Raw genomic sequence first — 20,772 nt, 5'->3', positions numbered from 1 at the left:
CTTATTATTAATTATTATAATATTTTTATTTAATTATTGACCCCGGCTCATCCCCGGCTCGACCCTATTGAACCTATCGACTGACCCCAGCTTAGCTGGTCATCACCGGCCTGTCTCGACAACCTTGGTAGTAATCGTGTTTTTGAGAATTTTTCCACCCATTCTCTCAATTTATCCTTGAAACCTTCTTCAGAGAGTAACGTGCCATGAATACCACCCCCACCAAAGTTAAAACCTCTAACCATGGCCACCCAAAAAGAAAAAGTTAAAAAAATTGTTCATCTCAATTTGAAACCTGATTAACAAAACAAAATTTCATATTTTGTAAACCCAAAACCAAAATTTTGTTGAAGAGAAAACATAGAAGTATGAAATCATACCAACCACAAGCCCCTAATAAAGCTTAGACAATCCAAGACAAAACAAACGAAATAATACCAGAAATAGTTACAAGGTATACAAGAACAAAATAACCAACTTCATTAATAAATGGAACTAGCTAAATAACAGCTGGGAGAAAAGATGAGACAAATGACCAAACTGAAAGGGGAGTAAACCAAAAGAAAATTCCCTTAATACACAAATTTAACAACATTAAATTTCAATACCAGCATAACAAAAACCAAGCATCTCTAGTCCAGCCTATGGATTCACCATGAAACCTAAACCAGGATGAAGCACTAAAGAAAAAGAACATATATATATATATATATCTCTCATGACACTAAGTGGACAAAAAGTGGAGAAAGCTTAACACATAAGTCTTTAAGTGAAAGTGCAGCGAAAGAGCCATGGAAGGAAAAATAACACACTGAGACATTGAAAAGCAACTTGTATAAGAGTGAATGCTAAGACTAGATAGTTTGCAGTTATCATAGAGAGTATAGGGGCATTCGTTGTCATCTCAATACATCTAACAATGAAATTTCATCGGAGAGGGAGTAATTCCACAAACACAACATGAGAAAATCTACGAGAATCAAAATCACAAAACCCTAATTTTCTTTTTCCCATCCCACAGTCCAACAACAACTCAATCCAGTCCCACAAAGCCCCTTGCAAAAAAGATCAAATTTTGACATGAAAAACAATCATCAGATCTGGCAAAAACCCTAATCTTAAGATTAAAAAACCAAAAGACATACCTGCATTAAGCATTGGGGATTTTCCAAACAATCATTACATTAAAGAAGATAAAAACATGAAACATAAAAGAAGGAGAAGACAAGTAGGTTTAGTTAATCTAATCATAGAATCATTAGCTTGTACTTTCAATCTCACCTAACAAAACCGGCATGTTTAACTTTGAATTAACATCAAAGACAAGTCAAAAACGGCATGTTGCCCCTAAACATTGATTATAATTACATAACCAGTAAATTTTGATGATGTAATCTAATGATGTTATCAAATGTATAAAAAATAACTTAATAAAAGAGTGCTATCTTCCAAACAACAGCCAAGTCCTAACCATAAAAGAATATTGCTCTGATGTGTATAATAATAATGGTAAACAACAAACAAAATTGTAACACATAAAATAAATAAAGTATGATCTGATGTTTGCACAACAGTGGCATTGGTTATCGACAGAGTAACTAAGTCAAGGACATGGCATTGGTCGAAAGCAGAAAAAAATCCTGTGCAGTACTCTAGAACAAGTATTGATAGTAGAGAACATGCGGAATCAAAATCTTGAGTTGAAGAGACAAACTGCAATCTTGCAGGCAAAGTTTGAGATTGTTTACCGTATTAAGACAATAAGCTTCATCAGTTGACTTGCTCACCTAAATGAATGTCTTCTTCATGCTGCAGGAGGAAAACAAACCATCAGAAGGTTATGGAGGTTCAAAAGATCACTCAAACTATTCAGGAACTAGAGGAGTCTCTTTTAGCCACAAGTGCAGCCACTTACACTCTATGTGAGGTGTCCCAACTAAATGTAGGATACCAGTCCATTCACCTAACAATTAACTGGAGAAGCGCCATTTTAGTGCTTTGGAAATATCAATCTATTGATCATTACATGCAAATAATTCTAATCACAACCCAAATAAAGCAGCAAATTCATTCAAATTCAAAAACCTAAAAATATGATAAAAACCAACAATAAAGAACTCCATCAAATATCAGAAAAAAATAAAAAAATAAAAAAATAGCTCAATGGTTTGTGAAACAAACTCTACAAAGATAGCTAGACTGAATCAAACTAAATAATGCATGCTGGGGATTTACTTTCATGGCTAGTCCTGTACTTTGTGCAACTTTGGATGGTTTCCTAACAACAATGGAATAGCAATAGCCTCAAAAACTTTATTTAAATTGATTTTCTACAAACCTCATTTGTTTGTTCCAAAACCTAGAAACGAAATCACCCCCAAAATTCCAAATCAGCTCCTACAGCTTCCACAAACCCCCACACCTGCAAACAAAGTGCATCAAATCCCAAACCCTAGAATCCCAACACACACCAAAGAAAAAAAGGGGGAAAAATCCTAGGAACAACAAGAGAATATCAATAGAATCGAAATACCATACCGAAATGGAGCGAATTCAGATAGGATTGGATGGAGGTTGGCGCCGGAGAGGTCCCAAACCATAGAGAAAAAACTAGCTCGTAATCAAACCTAGCAGCGGATTTCTTCGTGCTCGTCCTCATACGCGAGCATCTTCTCGGTGATTCAACGCGGTACCAGACTTCTTCACCGACTTAGCAGCGGATCCTTACTGTTATCGGATCCCAAACTTAGTTGCGCTCATTATTAGTTTCAGATTCGACCCAGAACGCCGACCCGCCGCGCTATCCATCTAGCACCCGCCACCGCCCGTGTTTGAGTGGCATGATTCACCGGAACCGGCACCGGCACCGGCACCGGAGCCAGCACGGGATATGAGGAGGTACCGTGGGTGAGGAAACGGCCGTGGGGAAGTATGCGGCGGAGATCAGAGATCCAAATCGGAAGGGATCTCATGTCTGGCTTGGTACCTTTGACACCGCCGTTGAGGCGGCGAGGCACTACGATCGCGCTGCCTTACAAGGCGATGACTTGAATTTCTAAACGAGATTGCCAGCTCAGGCGATCTGGCAGCGATGCAAATGACATCGGTGGTCACCAGGACGAAGAGAAGAAGGGTAACAGAGGAGACAGAGAAGGGGATAAAGGCGGTGAAGAGAGAGCACACCGGAGGAGGAGATGAGGCGATCTGGAAGACTGTTTGGGAGGACTCCGAAGGGAAGGGACTCTTCAGCTTGCCGCCACCCTCGCCGCTCTCTCCTCACCCCTCTCTTGGTTTCCCCCAACTCTTGGTACAATGAGAAAGAGAACGAAAGAGGGCGCTTCTTCTAGAATGTCCTTTTTTATAATTAAAAAATAAATAAAAAAATGATTTTTTTGTGGTAATGTTTGAGTATGGCTGAAGGATATTTCCTTGCTCTTATGTAAATTTTATGTTAATGAATAATAACTATATTTTTTAGCATTTATCTAAAATTTATATCAGCTAATATATACAGTTTTAACAATGGACATGTACTTGATTTTTGTGATGTTAAAAGTCAAACATGGAAACAATTCCCAAACTTAATATTTGGAATCTATTAGAAACGTTTTAAAAACGGATATTTTCTAATATTTAATAATATTTAAATAAAAATATTAATATTTAGAATCATTTGAAACGGATTAGAATCGGATATTTTCTAATGTTTAATAATATTTAGATAAAATATTAATTTTTAAGTTCGTTTCAGTCACTGCTTATTAGAAAGCGGATTAGAAACAGATGTGTAATAATTTTTTTAAATAAAATATTAATTTTTTTATATCCGGGTTTCTAGTCCTTTCTATTGAAAACGGATTAGAAACAGATATTTTTCAATATTTAATAATATTTAAATAAAATATTAATATTTAGAACTCGTTTTACATTCACTTTCATTTCGGAGCGGATTAGAAAGCGGATATTTTCTAATATTTAGTAATATTTAAATAAAAATATTAATTTTTAAGTTCGTTTCTAGTCGCTTTTCATTAGAAACGGATTAGAAAGCGGATATTTTTAATTATTTTTAAAAATATTTAAATAAAATATTAATATTTAGAACTAGTTTCTAGTCACTTTCTATTTGAAACGGATTAGAAACGGATATTTTTCTAATATTTAGTAATATTTAAATAAAATATTAATTTTTAAGTCGGTTTTCAGTCCGTTTACGTTAGAAAGCGGATTAGAAACGGATATTTTCAATATTTAATAATATTTAATTAAAATATTAATTTTTAATTCCGTTTCTAAGTCCCTTTCTATTAAAAAGCGGATTAAAAGCGGATATTTTCTAATATTTAAATAAATGATATTTTACGTTTGAGTCGTTTGTAAGCCGTTGTTGTTTAGATTATATTTAAAAGCGATTGTTTCTGCTGCTAATCGGTTGCAAGTAGAAACGAAATAAATTCCGTTTGTAATATTCTGTTTTTAAACAATAACTTTCTTGTAGTGTTCTTAGCAACTGTCGGATGGATTTCATCTGCATCAACATTGTTGTATTTGATATCATCTTACCAAACCCTATCGTGTCACACTTCCCAATGCCAGAAGATAAGAGATTGAATAACGTGCCACTTATCTTCTTAGCAACCATCGGATGGATTTCATCTGCATCGACACCGTTGGATTTGATATCAGCTTACCAAACCCTATCATGTCACACTTCGCAATGCCAGAAGATAAGAGATTGAATAACGTGCCACCTTATCTTCTTAGCAACCATCGGATGGATTTCATCTGCATCATCACCGTTGGATTTGATATCAGCTTACCATACCTTATCGTGTTACACTTCACAATGCCAAAAGATAAGAGATTGAATAACGTGCCACATTATCTTCTTAGCAACCGTTGGATGGATTTCATCTACATCGACACCATTGGATTTGATATCAGCTTACCAAACCCTATCGTGTCACACTTCCAAATGCTGGAAGATAAAGAGAATTGAATAATGTCCCCAATTCTTATAAATTGATCCTTTTATTATTCTTTCCATTTATAGAGCCATAAACATATACTCAAAATGAATTACAACATTGGAGAAACTTCGAATACTGAAAAATAATATATTATCATCATCTTCAGATGATGATGACAATATGTTATGGATGTATGATCTATTTTCAGTGGAAGAAGATGCAATGCATCATGTTATTCAAAATAATAACATGATATTAGAGTTAACCCTTAATCATCTGAACAATTGTCGCCCCATGGTGGCTCTATTCCAGGGCATGTTGTTATCAATCATAACCGTGAAGAAGTAGATCGCAAGTTATGAAATGATTACTTTTCGGAGAATCCACGATACAATGCTAAAATGTTTCACCGAAGATATCAGATGTCACGATGTTTGTTTCTTTGCATTGTTGAGGCAGTTAAGGACCATGATAGTTACTTCCAACAACGCTCTGATGGTCTAGGTCGAGTTGGGTTATCTAGTTTACAAAAAAATACTGCTTCTTTTTGAATGTTGGCATATGGTTTACCTGCTGATGCTACAAACTAATATATCAAATCGGTGAACCAACTGCAATTGAAAGCTTCAAACGATTTTGTCGAACCATCGTAGAGATTTTCACTGAACAATATCTTAGATCACCTAATGCTAATGATATTGCAAGACTCTTACACATTGGAGAACAACGTGGCTTTCCAGGTATGTTAGGAAGTTTGGATTGTATACATTGGAAGTGAAAAAATTGTCCCACAACATGGGCTGGACAATATAGAGGAAGATATGGATGTCCAACCATTATTCTTGAAGCAGTAGCTGATTATGATCTTTGGATATGGCATGCTTATTTTGGTATGCCAGGTACCAACAATGACATAAATGTTTTGGAGTCTTTGAATTTGTTCTCCAACCTAGCACAAGATATTGCTCCTCCTGCTCATTACGTTATTCAAGCAAATGAGTACCATATGGGATATTATTTAGCTGATAACATATATTCAAAATGGTCTAGTATTGTACAATCTATTCATCAACCACGAACTCCGAAGAAAAAATATTTTGCAATGAAACAAGAAGCATGCAGAAATTACTTCGAGAGGGCATTTGGTGTTCTACAATCTCCTTTTGCAATTGTGGTAGGACCAACATGGTTTTGGAGGAAAAATATCTTACACGACATAATGACTGCATGTATTATTATGCACAACATGATAGTCGAAGATGAACGAGATCTAAATGCACCAATCGTGGATGTAAGTGAAGTGTCGACCCAGTAATTGAATTGGTACAAGATGAAGATGCTCGATTTGAACAATTTATTAGCCATTACAAGCAAATTAAGGACAAAAACGCTCATATTGCATTTCGCAATGCATTGATTGAACATTTGTGGTTGCGCTATGCAAATAACGAAGATAATTAAAAGCTTGTGTGCTACTTTAGTTTTTAATAGTGTGTTGTTTTCACTAATGGTGCTTGTTTGTATGTTATGTTTTTATTAAGTAGTTAATGTAATGTAATGTTTGTATTTATATTTGTAGTTTATTAATCATATTTTATATTTAATAAATATTTATAAACAATATAGAACTAAAATTTATATTTTAATAATATAATATTTAAATTCAATGGTTAAAAGTGAAAAATTAAAGATGATTAAATTTATTAATCATATGAATATAAAAGTGTGAAGTGAGAAGAATATTCTTAGAATATTTCTATTTTAGAGTTAAAAATAGAGATGGTGGTTGAAAAAACTTTTACTGTAGAAGCTGTATTTTTGTGTACGAAAGCGCCAAATATATAGCTTCTACATTAAAAGTTTCTCCAACCACCATCTCTATTTTTAACTCTAAAATAGGATATTCTAAGAATATTCTTCTCACTTCACACTTTTATATTTATATTAGTAATAAATTTAATCATCTTTAATTTTCAACAACCACCCCCTTCTGGATCTAGCATGTTTAATAATATCTTTGGCAATATTGGTGGAAGTGGCGATAACATGTCAAATTATTAGACCAATCTACTTCAGGTTTCATTAGTTGTATTTTGAGTGTTGTGGTTTTTTTCTTATTGCTATCGATGATAATCTATGTTATAACTATTTTCTATGTTTTTATTTTATTGTTCGTGTAATTTTCGTTAATTTTAATGAAGTTATATTTCGTGTATTATTTTCGTTAATTTTTTATTTATTAATTGAAAAATATAAACTTAAATTACAAGGTATTTAATTTAATTAAAATATAAAATTATAAATATAAATTTTATGAAAATTAAAAAAATTAAAAAGATAAAAAAATAAACTGAAAAATTAAAACTGAAAAACCAAAAAAGATAAAATAAAAAAAAGATAAATAATAAACTGAAAAAATAAAAAAAACTAAAAATTAAAACTAAAAAACCAAAAAAGATAAAAAAAAAATAAATAATAAACTGAAAAAATAAACTGAAAAATAAAACTGAAAAAAACTAAAAATTAAAATTGAAAAAAAAAAAAGAAAAAAACTCAAAATAAAAACTGATTTTAAAAAAATATAACGTCATATACTACGATACATGCTACATGTTGCGCCATCATGTAGGGTTTCAAATTTCTGCACGGATTTGTCGTCAGATTGGAGCTAATCCTGTGCTAAATTTGGATTAAAACAACAAATATACAGTATGGTTGGAGAAAGCCCTAAAAGGCTGGACCGGACTATGTAGTGACCACATTGTACAGAAACCTTTAAACCTAACTAAGGCTTCTAACTGTCAAGTGGTGGGATCAAGTCTTGATGAACTGGATCCCAACCCACCTTTGAATGAACTCAAATCATTGCACTATTTAGTTGTTATGCCTAAGCCCAATGTAGTTCAAACTCTTTCTGATTCAAATCCCACCCAAGATGGTGGATCCATCTATATATATTCAGGCTAAGCTGTATCACAAACCTCTAATTGAGATCAAGCATAACCAAGCAAGTGCAATTCAAAAATAAAAAAATTGGGCTTGAATCTCACATCTCTAAACCAATTTCAAACTTGAATCAGATCTATGATGATGCGCCCGAGCCCAACATTCAATCTAATTTAGTTTTGAATATTTTAAAAACCAGTGTTGCCTATTCCAAATAAGGAAGTAGGTTATGCAGCCCCATCACCACGTTCTGCAAAGGAGGGAATAAGCATGGGTAACCTTTGGCCGAAAGCAACACCAGAGGTAAGGATGACAAAATTGGAGAACTCAGCCGGGACAGCAAAACACAGCTTAGAGTTCTTTGATAGATATCTTGAACAAGGCGATCAGATGCGTAGAGCAGAGTAGTAGGGAGCATTTTTGCTCCTAAACCCCTGGAAGTTATTTGGTCATTCCAAGAAGATGTGTTCCCTTTTGTTATATATGTTCCTATAATGCTCTCTTACTTGTTGTACCAGTCTCCACTATTAGTGAACTGTTTTCCAATTCACTTGTTGTTTTATTACTTGTGTTTTAATGTTATTTCTCCTTTTATTTTAATGAATTTTGTGATTTATCTGTTTTTTTAAAAAAATTAATAATGATAATAATAATAATATGTTTGATTTTGTGGAATTGGTATTAAACTTGAACAAAACCCCAGGTTTTATTCAACTCAACAAAAATATATCTTAAATTAAAACTTTGACATAAAGCACAATTGGCAAATTTAACATTTGTCCATTGCAAAATAACTCCTCTTCAAAAAATAAAGCTAAAATTAATTAATATAATCTTTAAAATAATAAAACATTATTTAAAATAGATATTATTTTTAATCAATTTATGTAAAAACCAAGATACCTTTTTCCTCTCAAATAGGAAAAAGCTTTTTGAGGTTATTTACATATAAGCCCTATCACCGAAGGACTCTTATTATCAATACAACAACAATAACAACAACCCCTAGATAAGTTATCATGGTGCACGAGAACTAACTGCATGAGCATCAATCCACCTTCTTTGCAACTAAAACAAGAGGATATTTCCTATGCATTGTAAGACCTTGAGCTTCATCCATGTTCAAATCTTCGGCACTCAATCCCTTTGGCATTTCCCAATCAAAGTGATGCACAAGATTTGCGAGAGCAAACTCAATTGTGGCCACCGCAAATTGCATTCCCGGACAAATTCTTCTACCAACACCAAATGGAATAAACTCGAAATCTTGACCACGGAAATCTAAATCACTGTTTATAAATCTTTCCGGTATAAACTCTTCAGGCGCATCCCAAGATTTTGGATCCCTTCCTATTGCCCATGCGTTGATGAGTACTCTTGTTTTTGCTGGAATTTTATAACCTTCTAACTCGATGTCCTCAATGGTCTCACGAGGAAGTAGCAATGGAGCCGGAGGATGCAGTCTTAGTACTTCTTTCGCTACTGCCTTCAGATAAGGCATCTTATTCACATTCTCTTCTGTCACCACTGAATCTTTTCCGGCAACTGATTTTGCCTCTTCTTTCAACTTCTTCATAACTTTTGGATTTTGAATAAGTTCTGACATAGCCCACTCCAAGAAGATGAACGAGGTGGATGTTCCAGCTGCAAGCATATTCTACAAAAAGCAGTGAAGATTTAAATGAATGAACCCTTAAATAATGATCGTAATATTCATATAATGTTCTCAATATATATATATATATATATATATGGAAAGAAGGGCATGCAGGTTAAATTAAATGATGTCTCACGAGGATAATAGCTTTGACTTCATCCATGGTGGGGGAGAACTCGCCAGAGGGAGGATTCTTCTGAAGAGAAAGAAGAATATCAACCAAATCAGCATTATCATCATCTTTATCTCTAACACCAGCAATCAAATGATCCTCTACAACACTGGTGATAAACCCATCTAATTTCTTGAAAATTTTGGCAATCTTGGAATCCAAATTGCTGAACATGTTCAACCATTTGAGAGAAGGGAAGTAATCATCAGCACTGAAAGCGCTGAATAACATGGCGGCCTCACTAATGGAATCATGGAGCATGCGGCACTGGCTTTCTTCACTGATGGATTGGCCGAAGGCAACCTTGCAAAGGATGTTAGTGGTGAAGAAGTAGATGGTTTCACTGAGATTGATGGGGCCAGAGAGGGAGTGGTTGGAGATGTTTGAGAGCATGATATAGAGCTCGGAGTTGCGTATGGGACGGAAAGAGAGAACGCGCTTGGTGCTAAGGAGGTGGAGGACGGAAAGCTTGCGGGATTGGCGCCAATAAGGACCATAGGGGGAGAAGGAGATGTTCTTGGAGTTGTAGACGAGTTGACGTGGGACTTTGAGATTGGGACGGCTGGAGAAGGCGATGTCGTGGGATTTGGTCATGGAGCGAACAGAGGAGGAGGATGAGAGGATGAGAGTGGGGATTTGGCCGAGTCGGAGAAGCATGATGGGGCCGTGGATGAGGGAAAGGGAGTGGAGAGCACGGTAGGGGATGGGAAGAAGTAGGTGGAGGTGGCCAATGAAAGGAAGGGATGCTGGTGATGGTGGATAGATTTGGGATTTGGATTTGGAATTGGAATTGAATAAGGGTTTGAGAAGGAGGAAGAGGAATGGGATGATGATGATGATGATGAGGAGGAGGAGAAACATGGTTTTGGTTTGTTGTGTTGGAGGAGGAGAAGGATGGGGGATAATGAGATATGCAGTGGAGGATTTGGTTTGAGGGGGAGAGGGATTTATGGAGGGAAGAGTGACGTTTGAGATGAGATCATTACTTTGGTGTACTTATGATGTGTGATGTTGGTTTGGTTTGTTAGATATTAGTTTGTTAAAATACAATGGTGATGATGAGTTTTATTTGTATCATGTACACAGAAATAGAGAATGTATCTAATATTAAATGATGCATGCCATGCATGACTATAATTTTGGAATCTTATTTGTTTTTTTCTATTATTTTTTTATTTTGTTATTATTATTATTATTATTATTATTATTATTATTATTATGTGAATGCGATGTAGGAATGGATATATGGTATGTGATGCGGGAGGTATAGCTAGTTACATATGTATTTAGGTAATTTTTTTATTATTTATTTATAAAAATAGATAAGCTACTCACTTCAGCTCAATTAATGTTGTGAGAGGAAGTTGATATGCAAATCTTCATTTACTTGACAAATGAAAAAATTATTATCCTTGTAATATGGAGATGGTGTAGATTTAATATATTTATGATGTCTTCATATATTTAATAATAGTAGTATTAAAATAATATTTTGATGTCTAATAATAATAAACAATTTTAAATACAATAGAGAGTTCAAATTTTATATGAGTGGTTGAGGATATTGTAAGCATTGAATTTACTTAACGCAGATTGGGAAGACCAATTTGCCTTTCTTGAGGATTTAGAAAGAAAAGACAATGCATTTTAAAACTGCAAAAACACAAATTATCATCAATGGAACCATTCAGGGCTATATTCGTTGTAAAAAAGGACTCATACAGGGTAATCCCCTGTCTCCTCTTCTCATTGCTTTAGCTGCTGATGTTCTAAGTGATATGTTTTCTAAAGACCTTAGATCCAAAACCCTAGTAGGTGTGCCCCTGGACCATTCAGATAGCAGCTGCCATCTTTAGTATGCGGATGATCTAATCATATTCTCTGCTGGAGGACAGGAGAATCTTAAGATCGTTAAGTTAATGCTTTATCCTTTTGAAGGATCTTCTCGACTTACCATTAATTACTCGAAAAGTTGTTTATACTCCACTAATTATGGCTTCCAACCTCACTTCACATCTGCTATGATTCTAAACTGTTCTAGAGACTGTCTTCCACTTGCCTACTTAGGGGTCCCTTTATCTGGTCGACGACCAAAAAGACAAGACTGGTTTCATCTTATTGAAACTGTTCGCACCAGACTTTCGCCTTGGAAAGCCATTTAACTCTCACTAGGTGGTCGTTTAACTCTTCTCAACTCTGTTCTATCGACTGTTCCAGTTTATTGGATGTCAGTGTTTAAACTTCCTTCCTGGGTAATTAAAGACATTGACAAGATACATAGGGACTTCTTTGGAAAGGTCCAGATTTGGGTCCCAAAGGTATCAGACTGGTTGCCTGGAAAAAGATTTGTATACCCCGGAACATGGGTGGTTGGGGAATTCTCAAACTCTAGGATTTCAATTGTGCACTTCTTAGAAAATGGTGGTGGAAAATTATTTCTAATCATAACTGCTATTGGTTCAAAATTATTAAAGTTAACTACTTTTCCAGAAACTCTGCATGGCCCCTATTTCACCCATATCCAAGAAATAAATCCTTCTTCTAGGTAGGAGGTACTTTCTTCCTTGAATTCTTTTCACTCCTGTGTCTCAAAAACAATTAAAAATGGGGCCAATACCAACTTTTGATATGATAGGTGGTTTTCGGGGAAAACACTGAAAGACCATTGGCTTCTTCTTTTCAATGACTGTATCTTCCCTTAGATCAAAGTTCGTCTGTTTTCTGAACATATTAGTTCCCCTGAAAATCTCTTCCTTAAATATACAACTGAAGAGTATCTTCTCTTTTGGAAGTGATACATGATTGCTCCAGTGATCATGAAAACTTTTACACTTGGCCTCTGGATAAAAGTGGAACCTCCTCGGTAAAATATTTTTACAAGTTTCTTATCGATGGAGGTATTCGTTGTCCACTTTATACGCAATTTTGGAAAATTGAATACCCAAGAAAAATCACCTTATTCTGCTAGCTCGCTTGGGAAGATAAAATTCTCACCTTTACAAACCTCTTCAAAAAAGGATGCAACTTTCAAAATACAACTGATACATGCGTACTTTGCCACAAGGCTTCTAAAACTGTAGATCATCTCTTCATTGATTGCTTATACATAACACGTATCTGGTCTTTCTTCACACAACTTTTGGAAATACATTCTACCCCTTCTTCCATTTCGAAGATTTGGACCACTTGGATTACTTCCTTCCAACCTCAATGGCAAACCCCTCTGGCATCTTTGCATTAGAGCTATTATTTGGAATATTTTGATTGATCGTAATAATCACATATTTCAAGTTTTCAGCATTACCTACTCACTCTTTAATGATAAAAATTCCTAATATGCTAATTTCATGGTTTTCAGTGGCATCTGATAATCATCAGCAGACTCTCGTGGAGGCTACTCAAAAGATCAAGCACTCAATCAATTTCACCAGCGCTAGAGAATCCAGCAATTCTGGCGAACCAGATTTTGGTCCAGCTCTGGAGTAGAGCTTTCTACTCACAGCTTTGTAGACCAGCGTCCCCTATTGGTGGCTTTCGTCTACCAAAGCTACTTTATCTTTTCGTTGTCTTTTCCATGTTTATGCTTTTAGTTATTTTTGTGGCTCACCTCTAGTGTGAGTTTCTATTCTTCCTAGTTTATTCAGTTTGTATTGTTTCTTTTTCAATAAATTTATAATTAATCCACTTAAAAAAAGAAAAAAAAATGTGTGTAACACTTTTGACTTTAATTTTTCTTTTCTTTTTTCTTTTTTTAATTATAACGTTGTCATTCATCTTCTTCTTCTGTATATCGATAGACACATGGTATCGGATCAATAAATATAAATTAAAATGAGCAATACATTATACATAAACATCATGATTAACATTTATTTATATTTAAAATACAAATGACAGAGACACTTTAAATAAGGAATATTTACATGACAAGAAAGAGAAAAAATAAAACATTATTTATGCGGACCAAGTTAACATATTGATATATCTTTACATCTATTATTATTTGCAATGCATAATCGGCTCTCCAGGAGGGGATATTGACATCATAGTTTAGAGTTCAATAGGGTCACTTTCAAGAATCTACTCAATAAGATGCATTACGACCATTCTTCCACCCATTTTGGCTTGACGAATCAAATAAGACTTTAAAATAACTTTTTTTTTTGACATGTGACAAAGTAATGGATAAATGGATACGAAGGTACACCGGTTACATCTCCTCTCATGTAACCTTGGGTGATTTGACTAAACTCTTAAGGATATACCCTCCGCCATGCAACCATGGAGAGGAGAACGAGAGAAATTCTGTTGAGAAAACTTGCTAGGCTTTGTACGTGTATTCATTGTCTTTAAGGAATTATGCCCCCACTATGTTACTGATGAGTTTGCGGCAGATTTCTTCAAGATATACAAAGCCAAATAGGATTTCTATACAGTAATTCTAGAAACACACTCAAAAACGTTTTAAGGAAGTTAAAACATAGAGAAAGAAGTTATGTTTTTTATTTTTAGAATGTTAGCCAATATTTATAGATATTGAATTGCTGCTTCTCCAAGAGTTGCGATTTTTCCTTTGAATTGGTGCAACATTTCAGAATCGTTGCTTCTCAAAAGTTGTAACTTTTCCTGAACAGTTATTATCAATAACATATAATAATTAATTAATTAAAAGAAAAGGTTATCCAAAATCCAAGTTATTATATTAAATAAAATTTAATCATACTTCTTTCATATATTTATCCGATATAATATTACTAACTATTCTAACAAATTCTTCACACAAAACTCCCACAGGGGACCCAGAAAGTGAATTATAATCTGAGAGGCTCGAATTCGGAATCTCTCAATCACAAGTACATGTAGTTACTGGTGGCTAGACCATGCACGATTCCTTGGCCAAATTTTTTGATTAATTAATATCAACAAAAATTAAATATTTTAAAATTTAAAATTTGGAATTATTTTTTTAAAATTAATAATATATATATTCTAAATTAATCACTAAATATATTTATTTTAAATAATTAAATATTATTAAATAGAATTAGTGGGCCAATAATTTATTGTTTAATTGAGAAATGGGGCTTATTAGAAACACCCAACTTTGACCGGCAAATAAGAACCGCGCAAATGAAAAGCTCAATGTTTGGAGCCTTATTGTAATCGGAAGATTTAGTCCAAGTGTGTGATTGGAATATGGCCCATGCATTGATCAAGCATTTTGTCAATAAGTGATCAAGACTTTGTTTGGAGCGTAGAATAAGAGCATTATGCAAAGCATGCTCGTAGACATTGTTGAAAATATAGTATCACATCGGTTGTGATGATAGAAAGTGTAATGGGTTTATATATAGGTATAGAGGGTTGAGCCACTAAGTCTTGAGATTTTTTGATGTAAGACCCCTAAAGCCCATATAGAGCTATAGAGCCCACTAGATCAAAAAAATATAAAAATCTAACAGTGGTATCGTAAAATATAGTGGACCCCGATATATATTTACATAAGTGGTGTAGGGGACCTCCGAGACAAGTAGTGTCAGTCCATATGTATGACCTCATGTGCGGGGACTCGAGACACAGTAGTGTCAGTCATATTTCACAGTGGTGTAGGGACCTCGAGACCAGTAGTGCAGTCATAGTGTATGACCTCCATGTGCGAGGGACTCGAGACAAGTAGTGTCATAGTCCATGTAAAAAGCAGACTCTACAGTGTACAAGTCCCGAGCAAGTTCGATCGAGTTGAACTTGAGGGAGGGTGTTGGAAATATAGTATCACATCGGTTGTGTGATAGAAGTGTAATGGGTTTATATATAGGTATAGGGGTTAGTCACTAAGTCTTGAGATTTTTTGGTGTAAGACCCCTAAGCCCATATAGAGCCCATATAGGGTCCACTAGTACCAAAAATATAAAATCTAAAAGACATAATATTAACATAGGTCAATTAAAGTTATTTCTATATTTTTTTTCAAAAATATAGACAAATAGAATTTGAAAATTTTCTACACTAAGACCGAGTTTTAATAGATTTAATATGTATGCAATTGGAATCAAAAGGTTGCTTGAAAAAGAAAAATATAATTAGGACACTTATTCACCACCATACAACTAAGAACGCTTCATCTTTTAATCCTCAAATCATTTGGGTTTCTAATAATTAATAAATAAATAAATAAACAAGCAAGTCGTGCACATTAATGACATTTTAGTCGTTGCATGACTTGGCTAAATAGAAGGTCTTAAAAGTTGACGTTAGCGCTGATGACAAGGAAATGAGGAAAGCCTCTTTATTATATTTGCTCGTGATTGACCTCAATCCAATTTTCAAAGGCATTAAAGTCAATGAAAAGTTGGTTTCTCATGTTCAGTAAATAAAATCAGAAGAGAATTAGGTTGTAATTATTAGAATTATATATATATATAATGTTAGTACAAATTATTTTGGATTAGCTTGGTGTGGGCCCCACACAATTTTTTTCTAATTTATTTATTTATTTTTGCATGTACCGCGGTTACGGAAAATGAAAGAAAACCCCCTTTTTATTAATTTTTTTTTTAATCTTTTATATTTTATTAGGTTTTTCAAACCCTAGCCGTCATCTTTGTTTCTTCCGATATAGATTTTTGTTTGGACCAAGAAAAGAGGGAGAGATCTTTCTCTTTCTTTTTTTCTTTTTGGTGTGTGATGCCGGCGGCAAGGATAGAAATAGGCTCTTTCGTTAGGGTTGTGTCATTATTGTTGTGAGATAAGCGTTCTCATCCAAGATCTAGGGTTAAAGTGATGGAATTCTTTTTATCTCCTAAATCTTGTCGTGGTATTGTTTAATGTACTTATTTAGGGATTATGTTATGTACTTGGTGGATTGATTTTTCTCATGATGAAACTAGCCATTGAACAATAAATTTCTTATATTGATTTGTAAAAAAATTATTGTTGCCTATGTTCATGATCACCTTCTTTTTGTGTTAAAAACATTATTCTTGGTTTGTAAAAAGAAATAATAAAATTGTTATTATTATTTTTGAAATTAGTGTGGAATTTGGGGGTGTTGGCGTCCCCTTTAGCACTCACAAATTATATATATATATATATATATATATATATATATATATATATATATATATATATATATGTAGATATATATTAAATTTTTGGATTGGATGACTGTGTTCATGCAAGTTAGGTTCTATATATATGGATGAATTGTATTGTTTCTTTTAAGAAAGCTTAGTTTTAGATTCCACTGAATTTTGATGGATGGAACAAAGTTGGTTGAGGTTCTGCGGTCTATTTATATATATATATATATAGATATATATATATATATATATATATATATATATATATATATATATATATTATAATTGATTAATTGTTTTAGATACTATATTTGTTTTGATTTCTTAGGGATTAGTGGAGAAGTTTTATGTATGAATAGTTAACACACACAGATTTATATATAATATGTATACATTTGTATAAATTAGATTGTTGGATGTTTTAAGTGTTATGATAGTTAGGATAGGAATTTGATCCACTACATATTCCTGTGTATATGTAGCATGTTTAGCGTTTTAATACATTGGAATGTACTCTCAAATATAGGGTATTCTGAGGAAGCCTAATTTCGGGGTGCTTGTAGTTTTGGTGTTAGCTAGTCAGGTAAAGTACACCATATATAAATATGTACATATATGTATATGCAAATTTTTGATTTATGATAAATATCTACGTAATTATTTAATTAACTTGGGTTTTACTATTAAATTATTCAAAGGCTCATGAATGATTCATGATACCTTTTCTGATTTATTTTTTTAATTTACTTTATGATTATTATGGTATTATTCTTTGAAATGCTGGGTTCCGAATCAGCTTATCTGTTTAATTTATGATTTTTTTTATATATTTTCTTTGGATTGCTGGAAAAGTGTGTATATATAGATATTGTTTTCCTGATTAATTATGTTTGTTTTAATGCTATTTCCAGATTTAATTAAATTGATTTTAAATTGTGTGGAATATGTTGTTAATTAATAGTTGATTATTTAATATAATTGGATTAATTTTTGTTAGAAAACGGGATCACTAAATTTTAGTGTTATTGTGATGACGATAATTTTGGACCTGACATATTTTTCTATAGAAATTCGTAGTCCTCAATTAATTGTGCAATAACCCTATCACTGACCGTGTCGACACGTACTTCTAACATAGAAACTATAGTTTCGCACCGTTCCGTCGGTGAAGAATAACGGCTTCTGATATTCTGGCTCGGGTCACGAGGGTAAACTTATAATAACTGAAATCTAACTCGGATCACCGAGTTTAAATAAATGAGTTCTGATGTTTTGTTTTGGCATTAGTTATTTGGGGGACTTATATGCTCGATACTTTGGTAAATTAAATTCATTTTGGATTATTTCTGGTTTCGGGTTTCTTTTGATATTATTTAGTTATGTTACATTTTGTATGTTTTTAGAAATTATTGAATTTTTTCGTGATCCCGATGTTTTTAGTGGTTGGTTACTGGGCTCCCAAGCTCATTAAGTTGTTCTCTCTCTCTTTCAGATCAGGAGTAAGCTTGGGTGGCAGACAGCTTAGCGGGGTCGTTGAGCAAGTCGCCTTCTAGTTTTTTATCAAGTTAATAAACTTCCTTGTTGTGAACTTAGAACTTCTTGTCTTATGTTTAGGGGTCATTTGGTTCGCGGTAATATAAAAAGATTACCACGTGTTACGTGGTAATCTGAAAATATTACCACATTTGATATTACACTGGTGGTAATGTAGATGGTAATATGAATTTATAATATTACCAAGAAAGTGATAATCCTATTACCACCAAATTTGGTGTCTATCTTGGATTACCATGGTAATCTTATAACTTTTTATATTTTAACAAATTGATTACCATGACAACCAAACACGGTAATGAACTATTCCCGGTAATAAGAGTTCCCAACCAAACATGGTTATATTAAATTACCGCAATATTCCCAACCATATAACATTCCCACTCATATTACCATGGTAATCTCGTTACGTGGTAATATGCAATTACCACGAACCAAATCACCCCTTAATGTCATGTGAGACATTTGTTTTTGCTTTCATTGTATTTCGGGCATTGTGCCTCTAGGTTTCTTTTGAAAGTGAATGTCTTTGTTAAAGGTTGTTTTGTCTATTGTGAGACAGGTTTTGAGGCGTTGCGTGCCTACTTGGTCACGACCTTGCAGGTATGCACCTGTTTGTCAATGCTTCGGGTTCGGGGCGTGACACTTGGCCACCCCACATGCACTACTATTACTATGTTCCAACCAATGTTTTGAAACCCGGATTGACCTGGTCGGTTCAACCCAGTTGAACTGGACCCAGCCAAGAAATCGGGTCGGGTTAGTACCCGGTAAACCAGTCAACCCTGCCCATCGAACCAGGTTAACCTCATTATATTGTTATATATTTAAATTAAAATTTTAAATAATAAATATGTAAATATAAGGGATTATGTATAAAATTTGTTTCAAAATCGAAACTCAATGATGGTGAAAGATAATAAAATAAAATTAAAATTATTTTAAAAATAAAAAAAACTTTATAATGTACAATAATTTTAGGATAATAAAGTCCTTTTAGATGTCAAATAAAAAACTATATCCAATTAATAATTAAGAACCGGGTACTTTAGTATGCTACACTAACAAAATAATTATTTATATATTTAATAATATGTAAAATTAATCACTATAATAATAATAATAATAATCATCATCATTATCTACCATACTAAACAATTGCTAAATCATGTGCTGCAAACACAATTTTTTTAAAAAATAAAAATAAAAAAAGACTAGAGCCATTGTCGTATATGTTGACATAAGATTGCATTATTTCTAATATATTTTTTTAATAAGTATTTGCTCACGTGCAAAAACATAAAAATAAAATAAAAAATAAAAAACAATAATAAGAAGGTAATTCCAAAAGTGTTCTAGTGCCGTATCAAGTAAAAAACTCCTCTAGTTATCGAAAATGGTTTTGCTCTTTTATTCTTCATTTTTATTTTGAATTTTCACAAAAATTTGTGGACCAATTCTTTAAGATCTCCTCATAACTAAATTTATTTTTAATTCAGTTTGATATTTCAGGTTGATAAATAATTAGATACATTTTTTAAGATTGTGAGTTTTAAATGTATAATTGCATTCAATTAATTAATACATGTAAATAATAACAGTAATAATAATTGTGGTATTTTTATAAACAATTCTAATCAAACTTGGTTTGAAACCAATAATAATAATAATAAATAATAATAATAATAATAATAATAATAATAATAATAATATGTCAGATCTTGAGTTCAAGCTGCAATTGAACTTCTCCATCTCATTATCTTCTTTTATTTTATTATTTTTTTATGATAATATTTCTTTCCCTTCCAAAAGTGGACCAGTTTTATAATTAATTTCTCTTTAATGCATTGGTTGGGCCTTGAGAGAGGACCAGGAGACAAGTGATTGCATTGGACTTGAGTTGTCTTGGACTTGGTTATCAAGATAAGAACAACTTATTTCATACACGTTTAATTTAATATTTTATGAACAAAGCTCTTTTCATTAATGTGTATTATCCCTAATGACCATTTTCAACGTCATTGTTAACATAATCAATGACTTCATAGTGTGAGAAATTTATGCATGACTATTTTATTAACATAAAATTTAAAAATCAGAGTGGAAGATGACATGTGATGTACCGGTCAAGCTGTTTGAATTTTTCCATCTTCACATCTCTCAAGTTATTTTAAAAAAACCATGTATATATTTTAAATTGTAAAAATCACTCCAAAATATAAAAATATGTTATACTGATTTTTATTTTTGTAAAAATACGAAACATGAAAATCAATACTGAGACAGCCATATTTTTTGTTTATCATATTCTTTCCTTTTTCAATAGTTTATCTTGACAAATATAAGTATATAACAACAAAGAAAAAAAGAGAAAAAAAAAAAAACCAAAATATC

General features: G+C 33.1%; 1 protein-coding gene and 1 long non-coding RNA gene across 6 annotated transcripts; both read right to left on the bottom strand.

Moving 5' to 3' along the window:
* Nucleotides 1–661: 661 nt before the first annotated feature.
* On the bottom strand, nucleotides 662–2,678 carry LOC120270044. Of its 5 annotated transcripts, none has more exons than XR_005539547.1 (4): nucleotides 2,539–2,678; nucleotides 2,339–2,422; nucleotides 1,749–1,809; nucleotides 662–680 (listed from the first exon to the last, which is right to left on the bottom strand). It is a non-coding gene; the product is annotated as an uncharacterized LOC120270044 (long non-coding RNA). The 5 variants fall into 5 exon arrangements; XR_005539546.1 differs by lacking the exon at nucleotides 662–680 and adding an exon at nucleotides 1,012–1,055; XR_005539549.1 differs by lacking the exon at nucleotides 662–680 and adding an exon at nucleotides 1,916–2,012 and having other exon boundaries at nucleotides 1,640–1,809.
* A 6,171-nt stretch (nucleotides 2,679–8,849) lies between these two features.
* Nucleotides 8,850–10,640, bottom strand: LOC120270188 (cytochrome P450 71A1-like). The gene is made up of 2 exons (XM_039277220.1): nucleotides 9,710–10,640; nucleotides 8,850–9,573 (listed from the first exon to the last, which is right to left on the bottom strand). The coding sequence occupies exons 1-2, from the start codon at nucleotides 10,604–10,606 to the stop codon at nucleotides 8,965–8,967; spliced, it is 1,506 nt and encodes a 501-aa protein (XP_039133154.1). The 5' UTR covers nucleotides 10,607–10,640; the 3' UTR covers nucleotides 8,850–8,964.
* Nucleotides 10,641–20,772: the final 10,132 nt, after the last annotated feature.

Source organism: Dioscorea cayenensis, chromosome 10 (genome assembly GCF_009730915.1).
Source record: "Dioscorea cayenensis subsp. rotundata cultivar TDr96_F1 chromosome 10, TDr96_F1_v2_PseudoChromosome.rev07_lg8_w22 25.fasta, whole genome shotgun sequence".
Taxonomy (NCBI): Eukaryota; Viridiplantae; Streptophyta; class Magnoliopsida; order Dioscoreales; family Dioscoreaceae; genus Dioscorea; species Dioscorea cayenensis.
The sequence above is the reverse complement of the archived record's forward strand: the minus strand, read 5'-3'. Positions and strand labels throughout refer to the sequence as shown.

Bases quoted from the DNA above. Each gene is read 5' to 3' on its own strand.
- LOC120270188 (XM_039277220.1), bottom strand. From the start codon at position 10,606: ATGTTTCTCCTCCTCCTCATCATCATCATCATCATCCCATTCCTCTTC. The intron at 9,574-9,709 runs GTGAGACATCAT...TGCTTTTTGTAG, and splicing joins AAGTCAAAGCTATTATCCTC to AATATGCTTGCAGCTGGAAC.